The following is a 14,600-nucleotide window of genomic DNA, read 5'->3' on the forward strand; positions in this document are numbered from 1 at the left end:
TGCTTTTTCTGAAAAATTTGGCTGTCTTTTCTTGGATTTTCTGTTTGCACATAGTCACTTTAAGATGTTTTCTTGTTCATGTTTTTGTTTGTTGCGGTTGCACCCGATTCAAGAGCCGAATGGCTCACAGGGCTATACCAAATAAATTAAACTTGAAAACTTGAGTAGTACAGGGTAGGCTTGAATCATACAGGGTAGGCTTGAGTCATATAGGGTAGGCTTAAATCATATAGGTTAGACTTGAATCATATAGGGTAGGCTTGACTCATATAGGGTTGGCTTGAATCATATAGGGTAGACTTGAGTCATACAGGGTAGGCTTGACTCATGCAGGGTAGGTTTGAGTCATACAGGGTAGGCTTGAATTATATAGGGTAGGCTTGACTCATGCAGGGTAGGCTTGAATCATATAGGGTAGGCTTGAATCATACAGGGTAGGCTTGAATCATACAGGGTAGGCTTGAGTCATATAGAGTAGGCTTGAGTCATATAGGGTAGGCTTGAGTCATATAGGGTAGGCTTGAATCATACAGGGTAGGCTTGACTCATACACGGTAGGCTTGACTCATACAGGGTAGATTTGACTCATGCAGGGTAGGCTTGACTCATGCAGGGTAGGCTTGAATCATACAGGGTCGGCTTGAGTCATGCAGGTCAGGGCGCCATAGTGGCGAGATGTTAAATACCTCTCCTGGTATATAGGAGGTCGTGGGTTCGATCCCGATCCTGATGCCTGCTGTATATTTGTAGTTTGCATGTTCTCACCGTAGTCGTGTGGATTTTCTCCGGTTCCTCCGGGGTTTCCCTCCACGTTTAGAAACATACATTTAGAGTATTTGGCTGCTATACATTTCCACACGATAGGTCACTTCGTTGAGCTATCAATTGTGGCCATGTCGTTTCTAAAAAAGAGCGATGTAGCTCAGTGAGCCTTACCTGGTAAAATAGAAATAGTTTAGTTTAGGGCCTCGATTAAAAACTAATTTGTTAAGAACTGCTTTTTCTGTTTAGTTTGTAATCCTCCCCCGTGTCTCCGATGAGCACGGTTGACTACGTACGGTGCTAAAGAAGTTCAACATACGAGTCTGTCAATGTCACCCTACACAAGACCTCCCTCCCCGACTCACATCCACACAGCATGTAAAGACCTCTGATCAAATATGGGACCTTTCTAAAGTCACAGACGATTACACGCGTTATTTTCAAAGTGGTATCCGTGGTATCGATATCGTTAAAAATGTATTTGTACGGTTGGCTCTGAATCACTGGGGCTTTAGAAAGCTTCGGTCCACAACACTTAGCCTTTATTTAGTAGTGTCCAGCAGAGGGCGCCTATAAGGCATGATTGAAAAAATCGGTCATGAGACCCAGCTGACGTGTCTGTTAAACTTGTTTTAAAATCATCATCATCATCATCGATATATAAAAGGGATATGTGTGTCTGTTCGAAATGTTTAGCATACTTCCCGACATGCAACAAACTTGAAATTTGGCATGTGGGTAGCTTCCAGACTGTACACAATGCTAAAAGTATAAAAATAGACTTTTATAATTTGGGAGGGGGGACGGGGGGCGCAATAATGCATATATTTTACACGGCAAGTGAGCGGTGACATCACATCTGTCACATCTGTGACGTCACATCTGTGATGTAACCCGCATGCGGAGCGTCACGCAGTGTGCCTGATGACGTCACGCATTCCCCCCCCCCCCCACCCTCCGTACGCATATGAAATCCAGACCTTTGAAGACAGGAAACTCAACACACTCGTCAATAACACTGCGGCCTTGAATTGCTAAATATGTATAATAGGCAATTACCATTTTTCATAGCAAAACAACTCTTGTTATAAAAAAACAACTATTGTTATAAACATTTATAATAGGCTATTACTATTTTTCATAGCAAAACAACTCTTGTTATTGACGAATGTTTTGTTGTTGTGTGGTTGTGCACTCCTGTCGAGGCAGCATCCCCAAATACAGGCAGACCTCGCTTAGCGCTCAAGATGCGTTCCTGGAGAAGTGAGCGCTAATCAGCACTAATTGGTGTCATTATGCCATTATACACTGTTACTTGTTGAACGTTGAAGTCAAAGAGTTGGTTGATCACGCAGATTTGGGATGGGGGAACATTTACCACAAGATGGCAGCACAGCAATGTTTCCTGGAGAATTGAGTGAGGCTTTCTTCCCGGTTAAGTAACATTCAGCCTTCAGTTTTTTTTTACAAGAATTACCCGCAAATGACGTTGGTGAAAGAAGGGAAGTTACAGCAGCGAATAAATCATCACGTTGCAGACACTGAGTAGCAAACACACTGGAGAAAAACAACCTTCAAGTAGTGCATGCACCATTCAAGTAACACCAGCAGGTAACACACACGTGCAAGAAAAAAAGGGAGATCTTAAATCAAGGGTGACGTTTAAAAAGGTCAGGGATTAAAGCCAAAGCCACGACATCTGCTAGCCACGAGTGGGCTTCAGGAGAGAGTTCATGTGATTTGCTCGTCCTCCGTTGTGGCACATGTGAGTGGTGTACTACGTGGTGCATCGTCTGGGTTTCGTGGCTACAATCGTACTTGTGTGTGGTTTGTCTACAATGTATACTCAAGGGTATCCTATGCATCTCTATGTGTTATGAAGAAGGGTCACTGCCCAAAACGTCACATATATTTTTTCAGGTCAGTGTTAATCTATCCTATTATTAGTGTGTGAGCCTCTATATTGGGTGTACTTTTCGGTCAATAATTTGATGTGCATGGCCACATTCAACATTGTGGGCTTGTCTTTAATCTTACATTAATACGGTGGTGTTTTTGGAAAACCGTTGGGCTTGGCTGACTGAACAACATTTTTTCCCCCACACCCGATGTCAGGACGCAGGATGGAGCTGCATCTTATAATTTACAGGCGTCACAAGTAGGCAGTCAACGCGTGCTCCCTTCCTGCCTTAAGCAACCGTGGGGTTGACTTCTGACCACCGCATGAGTCACCCCGCTGACGTCACGCCCAGTGACGTCACGCCTCGCCGGGTGTCACCAAATTTGGCCCGATTGCATTCCCCACCGCGGATAAGGCGCGCCGCGTCCCGGCGAACCAATCACAGCCGCGCTCGCTTCCCCCGCCGCCGCCGCCAACCCCCCCACCCACCCCCACTGCCTGTCACGCGCTCTCCAGCCAATGGGCTTGCGAGTGCCCGGTGAGTTATCGGCGCATCCGTGTTATGAAATCTAAAAGGCGCGCCCCATATAAGAAAAAAAACTTTAAATTGGCTGTTAGGAGCGGTGGGTGGTGGGTTGGGTTGGTGCGCTGTGGCTGAGCTGCAGGAGGACGGAGCTCACGCAGCCTATCGATTGATCGATATAAAAAAAAGAAGCAGTTGCCGCGTACCGTAAATAAAGAAGGCGGGAAATTAGCCAGGGCTAATTTGTTGTTTGCCAAGTGCGGTGGTTTAAGTTTTTATTGCTGCGGGTTTCGAGTGGCCGTGTGGGAGGGTTACGGTTCTAACCCAGCCACGCCGCAGCACCACCACCGCCTTGTGGCGAACATTAATTAGCAACGCGTTGTCTGCTGCTGTGTGTTGGGGGGTAGGGGGTTGCCATCCTTATTAGTTTTTTTTCATTTTCCCGTTTTTTTTCAAAAAAAATCAAGAAGTCCGTCCTCACACCCACGACAATGTCTTCGGACGTGAAGGAAGGCTTCTGTCGGCAGGAGTTGAACAAGACCGTGTGGGAGGTGCCGCGCAGATACGTGAACCTCATTTCGGTGGGCTCCGGAGCTTACGGATCGGTGTGGTAAGTGTTGTTATTATTAATAATCAACGTTGTTATCATCTTCGTCGTCGTCGTCGTCAGATTCCATTCCGATGGACGTGTTAGCGGCCCTAATGCACGGCTCGTTGACGCGTCCCTGTTGTGGTCACCACCGTTATGATGCGGACGCGTTGCAAGTTGCACTGTACGTGGTGGTGGTGGCGTCTTGGTGGTGGTGGTGGCATCTTGGTGGTGGTGGTGGCATCTTGGTGGTGGTGGTGGCATCTTGGTGGTGGTGGTGGCATCTTGGTGGTGGTGGTGGCATCTTGGTGGTGGTGGTGGCATCTTGGTGGTGGTGGTGGCATCTTGGTGGTGGTGGCATCTTGGTGGTGGTGGCATCTTGGTGGTGGTGGTGGCATCTTGTTGCTGGGCCGCTGTGCACCACGTGGAGGAGGAGACTTGAAGCCATGCAAGTTTGCAAAAATTGGCACTCACTCGGTGCATTTTCTGCTGTTTTCGTAAAATCGAAGTGCAGTGTGTTAATGTGCCGTTGTGTTTGTGCGAGTAATTTGGGGTTTTTGGACTAGGCCCTGCCATGAGAATGTGGACAAGTGCCACTTGTTTTGCTGTGTGAAGATGAGCAATCGCTCCCACACCCCGTTTGGGCTTTGAGTCATGTTTAATTTGACTGGAGCGTATGCAACGTTTAGCTTGCAAAGGGGACACTTAATCGTAGAAGTATTCATTGAAAAAACAGTTGTGAGTCAGTGTCATTACCTGTCATTAATGCATTTCAGTATTGCAATACAGTACTGGTATTACTATCATATTGTTCAGATGTACAGTCGTCCCAAATGCTTGTCGATCGCATCATCCACGGGCCAAACTTATTATCATCAACTTTCATTATTTTAATTAGTATCATTGCACTACGATTGCAATATGGTTATCAAACTGTTTTGGCGCGTTCCCTATGGTATGGTGCCACGATTCTTTGGCCAAACTGCTGCGAGCAAATGTTTCGAATTTGTGTAATTGAGTTTCCACGAATATTCGTACGTAGATAATTAATCTTGTTTTATGTTTTTTTTTCCTCTGTGCTAATTGAAAATCTGCAAAGTTATGTTGCCAAATAAGTCTTTGCATCAAACTAGAGGAAGCCAATGTTCGGCATTTGCCCATGTTATGCCTTTGTTGTTGATCGAATTGTCGAGTTTATTTAACCAGGCGAGAACGCATGTGGCCAGGAGGGTAGTCTCATTTACAAAGGTTATCTGGGAATACATTATATGGCTTGCCATATTACATTAATTACTGTTGCATTACTATGTCATTGGTTGGCGTCCGGTTCCATCAACTTGCAGTGTTTGGGAGTCGCACCAAAGCTTGTGCCTAATGCGGTGCTTTGTTTTGATAACTTCCTGGTGTCCTCACGCCTCTATAAACTACTCTCGCGAGCCATACTCTTTGGTTCTTTCGGTAAAGTAACGTAGGTATAAAATATAAATCACGACGTTTCGGGCCCAACACAAGCGTCCATCATCAGGTGGAAAAGCATGGTCTGTTGCTGATGCAGACTGTTTTTAAAAAAGTTTAAATGAGTGTAGCTCAAGGGTCATAAAGAATTGGCCGGAGCGAGTGATGTTAATGTGAGAAATTATCATGTTTCTGACTTTTCATAAACCTTATCAAGCATCCTACCCCTCCTCACCCAACCCACACTGACCAGCCGTGACGAAGTTGGGGTCAATCGGTCGTCGCCCAGCAGTGGGATGACACGGGATTGGATTTCATTCTTTTATAATGGGTCATAGATTTGCGTTACGTAACTCATTTCTGCGGCGATTGTCTCTTGCCTACATTCAGTAGACCGTCTCATTGCTAGGCAGCCACAGACGTATCGCATCAAACTGCATGAATGCCATTGTTTGGGATTTTCACGACTCTTTGTTCATATACAGTGGCATTGTTGCCACTTTTTTGTGTCCTTGCACGCGTAAAGTTGCCCATTGTCGTTTCCATTTTTAAACGGCAGGGATAGGCAAATCATGGGCAGGGGGTTCTGACTCTGGCCATCTTTGCACATCAGTCAGCAGATGCACGTGCAAGACACGGGGACAGATTTAAACAAGTGAATGGACCTGCAATATAATCTCACCTGCGTGCACTCGGGACATTTTAATAGGAGCTCTGCTTTGGGCAAATTTATATTTGATTAAGCTTGGCAGTCAACGCTCGTGCCCATGAACTTGGTGGAGGCTGAAATACCCCCGAAAACGAGATGCGTGCATCGCTGGTTACGTTAACACAACGAAGCACATTGTAACAGAACGCCTTTTGTTCCTAGGGAGGTCCACGAAAATGAAAGGCACATGCAGCACACTACAATAGTGACGATCGTAAAATGAAAGAACGCGCATGTCACCGTGTGTCCAAAATTATTCGGGTACATGCACGGAGTGATTGGTGCATATACAACATCGGTGATGATGCAAGGGAAGTATGACTTGCATCGAGCATAATTGAGTGCTCTAGGTAATCTAATCGCTTGAAGATAAAAGGGAGAAATGTTATTGTGCCAAAGCAAGGCTTGATACTGCGACTTTGATTTCAGCATTGTTGTGAATGAACGTAGTCAATACTATAATTGAGATAGTTACAGTAGCACTTCATTTGAGATTGCCAGCTGTAAAAAATCACGTCTCTGACTGCTGAGCCAATGTGCTTTAGTAAAGTGCATTGTTAACATTTAGTCCGCACATGTCCATTGTCTTGAGTGCATTTTAGCTTCCATTGTATGATACTTGCATATTTGGTAAGGTGAGTACTGTATTGGGTGTTTGTTTGTCAACACATTTCAGTTTAATTCTGCAACTTGTTTCCATTCCGCGATGAGTGTGCATCACGTGCGTGTTCGTGGCTTTTTGAGCAAGATGGGAGCATTTCATTTCTATTTAGGCCACATAGGGTTTAGGAGCTTTGGGGGGGAGTGAGTAATTTATTCACTTCGTGGCCACCGCTTTGCAATGATTCATTAAGCATGTGGGCGACGAGGAATGATGCACTTTTGTCGCGAGAGAGCGCACATGCGCGCGTCTCGTCAACAGCAAACGGGAGAGAGATCTTAAAAGGACAAACGACGTAGTTGTCGTAGCATATGCCCCCACGTTGCAGGGCTTGCGCCCTCCTGTGTTATGTAAATGTGCCGAGCTCGTGGAGTGAACGCTAGCAACAGGAACACACTGTCCTGTCTGCGGCCCCCTCCTCCCCTGTGCGCCAGTCCTCCTCCTCCTCCCCCCCAGCTCGTTTAGACTGAAATAACCTTGATGGGGCTGCACAAGTGGCCCTCCGGAAAATGCATTCGTTGGTTATTGCACCGATGCTTTGTGTGGTTTTTTTTTTAAAGTGGTCCCATTTTTGTGACGTTTCGGAGTTGCCAGCCTTGCTCTGTTGCGTTAGAAGTCTTGGGGAGGCGTGGGGGCCCCATTGCAAACGACGATGTCAACTCTTAAGCGTTCTTTTTTGGTGTTTTTTTTTAGTTCTGTTCCGTGAAATCGTTTGCACAACGTGTCCTGTCATAATTTAGAAACTGCAGAGAACTGCAATCCCTCTCCACCATTTCCTAAAGAGCTTGGGTTTTTTTTCTTCATGTTTATTTAAAACAGCGCTTTACTGTTGTGCGCGCTTGAGGGTTGCACAAGGCTCCAACTTTGTTGTACAGTACAGTGGCACTTGGTTGTTGCTGTTACTAATTAAGAGTATATGTTGCATTCTGTGCTGTGTGCAAAGGAGGCATGGAATATTTATGTCGCAGCCATTCTCAATGTCCTTTTGTGCTTGCCGGGAACACTTCAAGTGCACATTGATTTTACGCATTTGTGGATAAAGATGCATGAACCTGCATCAGAACTTTATTGACTGAATACACAGCTCCCTCTTGACTTGCCATCAAAGTAACTATCTTATCAAATTTGCCCTAAGTTATGCTTAAAGCGGTGCGTTTCTTAAACCTCTCTTTAGCATTGTTTGCATAATGAGTAGCACAGCGAGCTCGTGACGTAATACAGTACAATTATTGACCTTGCTCGGCTTGTATTTGTAAAGTGTTCACGACATTTATCGAGTCAAAACTCTTAGAGTGCACCAACTTCACGCAAATTCAACATTCTAACATCCTTTTTTTTGTAAATTTTCATCTGCTGGAGTAATTCTTCCTTTGTTGGAAACCACCTGCTCTTCTAGCCTTTTGTAGCTGCAGTTTTCACTTCCACGTGCACTCCGATTTCATCAGTGCTTCTCGCCCACATTCCACATCCCTTTTGCGCACGGTTACCTCTCAAGGTTGCTGGTGTGTCCACTGGTTTTGTTCCTAAGTTGCCATGCTCTCCAGAATCTTACACTGCCAAAGGCTATTAATTTTATTTTATGAAAGGCTTGTCATCCAATCCATGTTCTGACTATTAGCTCGTTGCCATAACCATTGAATCCAAACATCCCTTGTCATTTGTAGCGAGTCAACTTCGTTGAAATCTTTCTAAATTGCTTCGACACTTTACCACCAGTGCACCGATATTAATAGTCTTACAAGTATACTGCCATTTTGAGTACGATTCATCATACGCTTATTTCTTCCTTAATATTGGCTTCTGTTAAGCTGTCTGAAGATATTTTTGCTTGGCGATTGATTTTCTCATTACTCGTGGTTTTTATTTTAATTCCAAAATCAATTAAATGGTTGGAGATGCTTTTAGACTAATGACTTGAAAGTTTCCCTTGAATTAGTAAATTCCCCAGCTCACGTTGATTGTTTTCTACCACTCTCATTCAATTAGCAGTTGCAGCACCTCTTGTGTATATATATACAGCAAGGTGTATACAGCATTAAGAGCATGATATATTAAACACTGTTAATTTGTCATTGACATCACAACGCAGACAACTTAGCCATGCAGCTGACAGAGCTTGCCGAGATGAGATTAGTGCTGGGGTGGTGCAAATGTTCAAGATAACTTGCTCCAGAGCTTAAGCCACTTAACTAGAGTGTGTTTGTGCCCTTGTTCAATACAAATATCACAACTTGGTTACTCAATCGTGGCAACATGTTTTCATTGGATTGAACAAGCTGGAGGACAGGAAGGATGCAATTGAAAAAAGTGCTTTCTCCGGTGCCATTGGAGGCGCGCGTGACGACCGAGACTGCTGTGGTTCCTTTGCCGTGGCAGCTCATCGCTCGACACCAAGACGAGCATGAAGGTGGCCGTGAAGAAGCTCTCGCGACCTTTCCAGTCCGTCATCCACGCCAAGCGGACGTACCGCGAGCTGCGACTGCTCAAGCACATGAAGCATGAGAACGTGAGCCTTGCTTGCCCGAGAGACGATGGCGTTAACGTCGAGTGGTGGACGTATGAGGACGCCAAGTAGTCGCGCGGACCTCAATGAAAGTTTAATTTATTAATATTACTATTTCCAAATGACTCAATGCTATGGATTTGCCGGTTCGTTGTTTCCGAGGCCCCTTGGGTGCGGCGTGCCCAGTCAGGTATTATCTGTCCAGAGTGACCCAACCCTTCCATTGGATTCCATTATCCTGTGCCTTAAATTGTATTCATTTGAAAGGGTTTAGGAAATATATTTATTTATTTACATAATACATTTGCTGGTGAATGCTTTGTATATTGCACGTCTTATTTATTTGCAGATGATGGGATGCAGGGGGTCGGTAAAAAGCTTGCTTTTTACATGAGATTCTCTGCAAACATTTAAAGAATGTAATGGTTACAAAATATACACATTTTCACTCATTGCTTTTTGACGAAATAATATTGCGTTCGTTATATTTTTGGAAAAATAATATTGCGTTCATCATATTATGCAACTGCTAGAGTCCATCAATATCGGTCTGCTATGCTTTGCTTTTATGTTTACGCAAAGTGCAGTTTAGAATATTTTTCCACAAGACCGCTTTTTATTTTTATTAAAAAAGCAAACGGTCTTCCTTGCAAGCAAACCACAAGTAATGCTGCCTTGCTATCAGATGTCCTCAGGGCACCTTGATTTGATATTTAGCGCTCAGGCGTGTCAATTATCCAAGCGTCAACCTAGAGACGGCTTATCTACCCTGTCCGTTGTTGTTATTCTACAGCCAGACGCTGTCGAGCATTGCGTTGCACAAGGGACGTGCAGTGTGGGATATGCATGTGTGCCCTTTTCAAAACAAAACGCCTTCGCTCTGAGTTTCGCTGTAGGATGCGTCGCGTAACAACACTTCCGTGCTGGTTTGCATGGATATGCAATGCACAATTTAAACACATTCCTGCAGAGGGAGCTGGTAGGAATGTTGGGTTGCTCGGCCAACGGCCAGGGTCAAAGGCGGCGTGGTGTATTCTGCAAATATGGCCGACTGTGAGGGCGGGCACAAGCCGGCGTGAGTAGGTTAAACGTTGAGTTTTATAAGGGCACCACGGGATGACCAGCCCCTCCCCACCCAGCCCCACCCCTCCCACCCCACACCCATCCCCACCCTCCCCACCCAGCCCCTCCCCACCCTCCCCTCTCCACCCAGCCCCACCCCTCCCATTTTTGGATGCAGACGGACACAATAATCCCCTGTGGGTTGGTGTAACCAGGAGGTTCCTACCAATAATATATATCCTTGGACGCTCTGGTGGTTGATGAAGGTTCTCTGGTGCTCATGTGCGAACGTTGCCAAAGGGCAAGGGTGCGGCGGCAGTGGTAGAAACGTGTTTATGTTGCGGATGAAAGAACTGTGCCTTGCCTGTCTGCCATTTGGAGTTCTGCTCGTGTGGCAGTAGTGATGCTGCTTTTTATTTTCCTGCAGGTCATTGGTCTAATGGATGTGTTCACCCCAAACTCGTCGCTGGAGGAGTTTGACGACCTGTAAGTGGATGCGAGAGCGAGGGCCGTGACGATTTTAACAAGGCGTTGCGTGAATGTCGCCCCTGCTGACATGCAATAAACTCATATCTGATCAATTGTCCCACCTTGACGTCACACCGTTGTAGCCTGAAAACATTAGAAAACATTGTTTACCTGTGGACGTTTGCTTTTTTTCTGCTACAGACAGCTGTGTTTTGGCTTCTGAGCTACAGTTCATGATGATTTCCCTGTATATCTGCTCTGGGGATGCTTGAAACTCAAAATATATATTGCTTATTTTCCATGCTGCTTTGCAACATAAATAATATTGTCCATAGTATATGTTTACACGTGTTGCTCTATATTTCTTCCCAAAAGATTGTTATTCTAAGAATCTGTAGGTTTGTAAGCTACTTTTAACGTGCGGTCGTGTAGAAGAAATTATCAGCGGCTCATTCTTGCATAGCTAGATTGCAGCTATGCTTGAGCAGGCTGCTCCAAGACCACAACTGTTTAAATGAGTGGATATGAGTACGGTAATGAACTCTGGTGCTTACTGTAAGCAGCCCGCCAACTTCCATGCCGAGATTCAGACCTTTGCACAAATTTATGTTCTGAGGATGTTCGACTTGGTAATTTTCACCTGCATTTTATTTGTTATATATAGGCATTTTCAGAATGAGATTTGAGTAAATTGCATGAATGAGCTTCTATCACGTTGAATCAACACTGCCATTCACATTTCACTGCAACATAATGATCTTCAGTCTTTCGGCGGTCCAGGTCATTTTAACATTCACTCGATAAATCTAATTTGTATCACATTCAATCCAGCACTGCCATCATCATCATCCGTAGATAAATGTAATATCTCCCGAGTTCTTTACACTAACTGGGTAATTTTATCTTCGTTTTACTTAGTATTTTGTTTCCCAGGCCACCTATTCTTAATCGGTAATTCTCAAATGTTTTGTCTAGCTTAGTACTTCAAACCTTGTTTTTGTCTGCCCCACATAAGCAGTTGCTTATTCACGCATGCAGCGCCTGTCCCAGCTTTTCGCTGCAAGTGGGTGTGTGCCATCCCTGGCCAGCATGCGTGTTGGCACGTCCCATTTAATGATAGGGGGGGACGCACTGTGTGCCAGACTCCGTAACGTGGCTTCATGGCACGTTCCGTCCTGTGAGGGCTCTACTTTGCCCGTCTCGGTTAACAGCGTGCGTCCATAAGTTTGTTGCAGTCAACAAAATTACCGCAGTCTTTCCAAGCCCCTGTTCAAATGGCCCGCTGGTCATTACCTACTTGCGCATCCCTGTCAGTCAGCCTTCAGCCACTTTCTGCATGTTATATACGTTAGGTCTCAATCCATGACCCTTTTGTCCGCATCACAGATGCTCAGTTGGGTCCCATTATAAGACATTCAGCACAGCAAAACTGTAGCAAATTCATCACAAACATATGGTATTTGTTGTTGTGCTGTCATACTAAACAAACCCAAAAACCAGGACTGGTGCCGCTGTCCATGAATTTCACAATCTCTAAGAATGTGCAAGTTGGTCAGAACACTCGGTAGAGATAAACATGATGTGAATGGCAGCACATGTGTCAATATGATATCAGCGTCAAAACTGCTGCAAAAATAATCGTCTAGATTAGAAACTGGATACTGACAGTGCATTCAAATGGCAAGATGAAAGTTCCAACTTTACATCAATTTAAATTATGAAAACGGTAAAATTGAATAACATGAAACTTTTAAGCCTCGTGCTTTTAAAGAAAAGAAAATGTGGTGTGTATACACTGGTACTGGTGGGAATAAAGTGGTCTGGCGTGGTCAGCACCACGCCACTCTTATCTTGTAACATTCCAGCCTCAACAGGTGCTGGCTTTTACAGTATTTACGGTTGGCAGTCGTCGATTAAAGAGCTTGGGGGATATTTGTCTCTTTTATGCGTGCATTATGTAGGTATCTTGTGACAGATCTGATGGGCGCTGACCTCAACAACATCGTGAAATGTCAGAAACTTACAGATGACCACGTGCAGTTCCTGGTTTATCAGATCCTTCGGGGGCTCAAGGTGCGTTTACAATTACTCACAGGTTTCTCAGTTTAAAATGTCATTACGCTGTTACTTAACAGCTTGTCCTGATGATCTAGCCCCACTTAGGAAGGTTTACTATTAATGCTGTCAATGTTATGATGTCCCTTTCATGACAGTTTCAGCTTTCTCCTGATTGTATTGCACTTCGCAGACCACATTTTTATCTTTGAAATTTATCTTTTGATCGGCTCATTTCAAGGTTATGTGTCTGATTTAAATGTTGATACCCCTGGATGTGCCAAAACTTCATGTATCTACCAGAAACCCCCCCACGATGTATAAACACTCCTTTGTTAAACACACGAGCACATTATAGGCTGCACACATTAAGTGGATGCAAAGATCATGTTTTGGAAAATGTGTTTGAGATAAGCTGCACTCTTGGAGTTTGTGAATGTTCATGCTCGTTCCAATACAAAGCTGGTCTCTACGTGCCACTGTTAAAATGCATGCTTTGAGAGTGCAGTCGGCTGTGAAGCTGCTCATTACACGTTATCTCATGTGCATCGGTTGAGATTCACATTTTTGGGCGCAGTGCAAAAGAGTCGCTCTAAAGTTACAACACTGAAATAGCACTCTCGACAGAAGGGGGTTCCATAGGCTAACTGCCTCGGTGAGATCGTAACAATGCATGATAAGGATCTTGAAAACATGAAGGAACTTAACATTGTAATTTATTTCCCATTATTGTTGTGGCTATTGTTTTAATGGCATTTGTATTGTTCTCTTGTAATCCCCTGTGCAGTACATTCACTCAGCTGGGATCATTCACAGGGTAAATCTTTTATTTATTGCCTCTTTGTTTGTAATTTTTCTATATGATTGTATTTTAACATGATTGTATTACATTTCTTGTGTGTTAGTCTTGCTGATGTGCAGTATTCTCATTTTTTTATTTTTCAGGACCTGAAACCCAGCAATTTGGCAGTGAATGAAGACTGCGAGCTAAAAGTATGATTGCTTCTGATGCAAAAAGTCCTGCACGCACATTCCTAGAGATTTACATACATTTATTGCAGAGTAGGCGGAAGGCTTGTGTTTTTGAAGGCCTCCACCTTACAACAGCAACCTTATGCATATTTAGACAAATGTGTTTTTTCCCCTAACATATAATATAGATTACCACAACCAATTAGTAGATTTCCTTATCACAATGAGGGCTGCCGTGTATATCTCTGGGCTTTTTTTTTATTAACATGCATGTCTTCAAAACTAGAATAATTGTGCTGAGACATGGAAAAATGCTCGTGGCTGTATAAACAGCCTGTGCATTAATGTATGTAGCTGTTAATGAGCAATTAGTGTGAAGTAGACTAAAATGTCATACAAAAGCTCACTGCAAACAACCTAATCATACTCGGCCAGCCAAATTGTAACTGCACTTAATTATATATCCATTCAAAAGTGTCAGATCTGCAGAAAATACACGCACATGTCTCATTGTAAAAGCCCCAAACCCTATCATGAAAATTATATACGTGTAAAAAAAAAACCAGTCTATACTTTACTGCTGTTCTCAAGGTTGAACTCATGACAAATATAAAATTATTTTTACAGTTTTGCATTGCTAAAGCGCATGCGCCACGTTTCCGTTTGAGTAATTCTGCATTTTTGCGGAATTTACTGGTCAATAACCCCTTAAACCGTTGCAAGGGCTCAATGTCTGCACACCATTTTCACCCTCCACTCCCGTACCCTTAACAGATCCTTGACTTTGGGCTGGCGCGGCACGCGGACGATGAAATGACGGGCTACGTCGCCACCCGCTGGTACCGTGCGCCCGAGATCATGCTCAACTGGATGCACTACAACCAGACAGGTGCTCGATAAGATGGCTCGGACACCCACGTTCTTGGGAACATGCAGCTCAC

The 14,600-nt window shown here is 44.3% G+C and overlaps 1 protein-coding gene across 2 annotated transcripts in view; it reads left to right on the plus strand.

Moving 5' to 3' along the window:
* Positions 1-3,278: 3,278 nt before the first annotated feature.
* LOC144721251 (mitogen-activated protein kinase 14-like) overlaps positions 3,279-14,600 on the plus strand; it is a 32,080-nt gene continuing 20,758 nt past the window's right edge. For both annotated transcript variants that reach the window (XM_078598728.1, XM_078598727.1), the window contains exons 1-7: positions 3,279-3,795; positions 8,976-9,105; positions 10,592-10,650; positions 12,594-12,705; positions 13,475-13,504; positions 13,633-13,680; positions 14,434-14,548. In XM_078598728.1, coding sequence (XP_078454854.1) covers positions 3,677-3,795; positions 8,976-9,105; positions 10,592-10,650; positions 12,594-12,705; positions 13,475-13,504; positions 13,633-13,680; positions 14,434-14,548 — 613 coding nt within the window. In that variant the 5' untranslated portion in view covers positions 3,279-3,676. The remainder of the gene's footprint in view (positions 3,796-8,975; positions 9,106-10,591; positions 10,651-12,593; positions 12,706-13,474; positions 13,505-13,632; positions 13,681-14,433; positions 14,549-14,600) is intronic.

The sequence above is a fragment of the Lampetra planeri genome, chromosome 11, assembly GCF_965212315.1.
Source record: "Lampetra planeri chromosome 11, kcLamPlan1.2.h2, whole genome shotgun sequence".
Classification (NCBI taxonomy): domain Eukaryota; kingdom Metazoa; phylum Chordata; class Hyperoartia; order Petromyzontiformes; family Petromyzontidae; genus Lampetra; species Lampetra planeri.